Source organism: Sinocyclocheilus anshuiensis, unplaced genomic scaffold, assembly GCF_001515605.1.
Source record: "Sinocyclocheilus anshuiensis isolate Anshui unplaced genomic scaffold, SAMN03320099.WGS_v1.1 scaffold1390, whole genome shotgun sequence".
In the NCBI taxonomy this organism is placed as follows: Eukaryota; Metazoa; Chordata; class Actinopteri; order Cypriniformes; family Cyprinidae; genus Sinocyclocheilus; species Sinocyclocheilus anshuiensis.
Window position 1 is genome coordinate 179,512 of NW_015560623.1, and position 4,577 is coordinate 184,088.

At 31.3% G+C, this 4,577-nt stretch overlaps 2 protein-coding genes across 2 annotated transcripts in view; one reads left to right on the forward strand and one right to left on the reverse strand.

Moving 5' to 3' along the window:
* Positions 1–4,577, forward strand: part of LOC107681906 (cGMP-dependent 3',5'-cyclic phosphodiesterase-like) — a 37,848-nt gene that overhangs the window by 26,151 nt on the left and 7,120 nt on the right. Inside the window, 4 exon segments of the mRNA XM_016478278.1 lie at positions 113–183; positions 2,857–2,979; positions 3,824–3,911; positions 4,021–4,068. Coding sequence (XP_016333764.1) covers positions 113–183; positions 2,857–2,979; positions 3,824–3,911; positions 4,021–4,068 — 330 coding nt within the window.
* Positions 61–4,577, reverse strand: part of cep57 (centrosomal protein 57) — a 24,717-nt gene continuing 20,200 nt past the window's right edge. Inside the window, exon 12 of the transcript XR_001633314.1 lies at positions 61–79. The gene's annotated coding sequence lies outside the window, so the exon portion shown is untranslated. The remainder of the gene's footprint in view (positions 80–4,577) is intronic.

The window sequence follows — 4,577 nt, forward strand, 5'->3', positions numbered from 1 at the left end:
TGTGTGTGTGTGTGTGTGTCTGTGTCTGTCTGTGTGTGTGTGTGTGTGTGTCTGTGTGTCTGTGTGTGTGTGTGTGTGTCTGTGTCTGTGTCTGTGTCTGTGTGTGTCGCAGGGCGTCCTGAGCATGTTTGAAGACATGGGCGTCATCAACACCTATAAGATCAACCTGCACACTTTAGCCAGGTACAGACTCTCACAGACCGACCTGTAATAAATACCATCAAATCTAAAGACAGAGAAAAGAAAAATCTTTTAGAAATCTAGTTAAACTCATGTACCGAGCTCTTAGAAATGGAATATTTGCTTTTAAGTTGGTTTAATATGGTTTTGAACTATTACTACTATTTTGAACTCCTAATTTATAATTTATATAATTTTTTACTACTTATGTTTAATTTATACTGTTTTATTTATACATTTTATGCTATTTGATTTTGTACTAATTTATAAAATGTATACTACTTTGTACTACTAATTTATCAAATTTATACCATTTGGCACTATTCATTTATACCGTTTATATAATTTTGCACTACTAATTTATACAATTTATACCATTTTGTTCTACTAATTTATTATTTATTGTATTTGATAGTACTAATTAATAAAATGTGTACTATTTATACTACTAAACTGAAAAATGATTAATTGAATTTACTATATTTTTTAAGGTAAGTGGTTGCAATCGATTTATTTTAGCTACATTTAAATAAACAAATTTAGTTGACTAACTTTCAACATTTTTTTAAAGGTAAGTGGTTGCAAACTATTTATTTTAGCTACATTTAAATAAACAAATTTAGTTGACTAACTTTCAACATTTTTTTAAAGGTAAGTGGTTGCAAACTATTTATTTTAGCTACATTTAAATAAACAAATTTAGTTGACTAACTTTCAACATTTTTTTAAAGGTAAGTGGTTGCAAACTATTTATTTTAGCTACATTTAAATAAAAAAAATGTTGAAAGTTAGTCAACTAAATTTGTTTATTTAAATGTAGCTAAAATAAATCGATTGCAAAAACTTACCTTAAAAAAATGTGTAAATTCAACGAATAATTTTTTTCAGTGTACAGGTAACATTTGACAACATTTCCTATCCGAAATTGGATTTACTTTAATGCCATGACGTCAAATTTTACACCATTATGCTAGTATGTGAACTCTGAAATGCTCTAAGTTAATGATATATTTGCATTTCTCTTTACTTTTTGTATTTCTGTTATGTTTTGTAATGTTTTTTTTTCTTGTTACGAATGTTTACTTGTGTCTCAGTTCATTTTGTTGCAGCCATGATTCAGCCCATAAAATCTAAATATAATTAGCATTAAACATTGCATGAATTTTTGCATTACATGGCAATTTTTACATGATTTAACAAAATCTTAAACCAATATTTCATATGTGTAATGATTAAATTGCCACCTGTGTCCAGTACATTTAATTTAATATTCCTGCTCATTTGAATAATTTTGTATATTAATGTACTTCTTAAAAAAATGACCTGTGAAATTAGAGACAAAAAACTGGCTTAATCCTTGCACATATAGGACCCTGTGGAATATTTTGACAGCATCTTTCGGTATTTACGCCTTTTATGCAACTTTGTAGGATTACTTTTTTGTTTAAGTGCAGTAGGCCATTAAAGAAGAAGCCTTGTTGTTGTAGTAGCGGTTTTGTAATCTATATGAGCATAATTGTATGGGATGTGAAATATGATCACCATTATAATATCAAATGCCTCAGTTGCTCTTCCTAACATCTTGTGGCTTTCGGTGATGATGAAACAAAATATTGACACCTACAGTCTTGGGAGCAGGTGGTGCTAAATGCTGATAAATCCCAGTTTTGGTTGATCTGATCTTCCTTCAGCTCCCTTGGGCATGCACATGGGGCTTTATTCATGAAACACGAGCAGAGCGAATTTATGTGTGAATCGTTCATAAATCCATTTGCTGCAAATTGTTGTGTTCAGTTCAATAGGACAGAGGAAGTACAGATACATTTTCACAGATATCCTTGCTTGTGTTTCATGAATGAAGCCCATGATTATTACATATTGCATATCAGCAGCGATCTATACATCTCTCAGTTTCATTAGCAATAGAAAAGACCTACAAAGCTAAAATAAATAGTTTGCAACCACTTACCTTTAAAAAAATTTTTATAATTTATTCAGTGTAAGTTATACAATTTATACCATTTGGTACTATTCATTTATATAGTTTATATTATTTTATACTACAAATTTATACAATTTATGCTATTTGTTCTACTGATTTATACTATTTATACCATTTTTGTACAACTAATTTAGAATTTATTCTATTTTATACAAATTTGTATAATTTGTACTACTGTTTCATGATTTGTACTATTTTGTTCTGCTAATTTAATGTGATTTTTCTACTCATTTATATTTTGCATTACTACTTAATACAATTTTGCTGTTTTGTTTTAGTAATTTATAAAAAATGTTGTACTGCTAATTTACACAATATACTGCTAATTAATATAACTTTAGCTACTTTTTAATAAATTTTTACTATTAAATTATACAATTTATACCATTTTGTACTCCTAATTAATTCAGTTTTGCTATTTTGTGTGACTGATTTATATAATTTTCAACAAAAAGTTGTGATCTAAAGAATTAAAATGTCAAGTAAAAAGTAATTTAATATTCTCCTTACATCTTGTACACTTTTAAATCATGACTTTTATTAATATAAAGTTTTTTAGTAAGTTTTGAAACACATTTGTAATGGTAAAAATGTCAACTTGAACGGACTCAGGCAAAAAAAGCCTGATATTTGAGAGGAATCTATAGTGAACCTGTGTTTTCTCTGTTGTGTAGGTTTTGTCTGATGGTGAAGAAGGGCTACAGAGATCCTCCGTATCACAACTGGATGCATGCCTTCTCCGTCTCACACTTCTGTTATCTGCTTTACAAGAACCTACAACTGTCTAACTACCTCGAGTAAGCAGAGAATCACTCAAACCAGTGGCTTTACAGGAACAAGCTGCTTTCCCATAGCACCACAGCATAATAAAACACTATAATAAGTCATTATGTTGTGGGGGGAGCTTTGAATCATTTTAGTGAATCACTTCATTCAGACGGTTCACGTAAATGATTCCCTCCACAGAGTCACTGCAGCTTGTTTTAATGTAGTGAATTATTTAAGATGCTGCTGCTGCATGTTTAACTCAGTTCTATACATTAGGATGTTTTCTGCTTTTAATATAATTTAATTTTTGCATTCACTGTCACTCTAATTAAGGTGGATAAAATCTTAATTTTAAAATCTTAAAAAAGATCACATGATTTTTTTAGTGTTTTTGCACAACTAATTTATACAATTTATAACTGTTAATTGATATTATTTTGTATAATTTGTAATATTTGGCCTATTTTTGGCTTTTATTCTATTTTGCACATTTTTTGCCAATTTTATGATTTTGTTCTCATAATTTATAAAATGTATACTATTTTTTCTGCTAATTTTTACAATTGATATTTATTTGTACTAATTTATACTATTTTGTACTAGTAATTCATACAATTTATTCTACAGTTTGCACTACTAATTTTAGCAATTTATACGATTGTTATCATAATTGATGCAATGTATATCATTTTGTTCTGCTATTTTTTAAAATTTTCGTACTACTACTTTTTGTCATTTATTCTATTTTCTACTACTAGTTCTTGCAAGTTATATTATTTTGTTCTACTAATTTTTACAATGGACATTTATTTGTACTAATTTATACAATTCATACCATTTTCCTCGACTGATTTATACGTCTGATTCTGGCAGAGATATAGAGATTCTGGCGCTCTTCGTGTCCTGCATGTGTCACGATCTGGACCATCGAGGAACCAACAACTCCTTCCAGGTGGATTCGGTACGTCACGAGCACCTTCTTCTGAAGATCTAGAGACACTTCAGAGTTTGTGTGGAATTGCATGAAAAGTAATAAATTAATGTGTGTTGCATTTTTCTGTTTTCACCAGCAATCTGTCCTGGCGGCCCTTTACAGTTCAGAGGGATCTGTGATGGAGGTACACACACACGCACGCACTCTCACAGAGACACACACACACACACGCACACACACACACACGCACGCACGCACGCACTCACACACACACACGCACACACGCACACACACCTCACTCACACACACACTCACACTCCTTCGCCTTATACTTCACAATACACAGTATTGTTTGGTCTTTGAACTTTTCTCTTGTAGTGCTTTTCATTTACTGTAAGATCTCATGACAGTAAACTTTTCTTAAAGTTTATTGCTGAATTTTACTGTATCTGCACCCCTCTATTTATGTCGTATACTGTAACAGTCATTGACTAGCAAAAGGATTCCTATTTCCCAAAAGGAGGTTTTTGTAACAGTGTTTTGAATTAATCTCACTGGAGCAATGTCACATTGTGCAGAGGACTTAACTGGTCCCGGTGGCCATCTAGGAGACAAGGTCTTCACTGGGGATCTGGGCTGGATACGGACTGGATCCGGGTGACTGCAGTGACCATCTGATCTGGATACAGACTG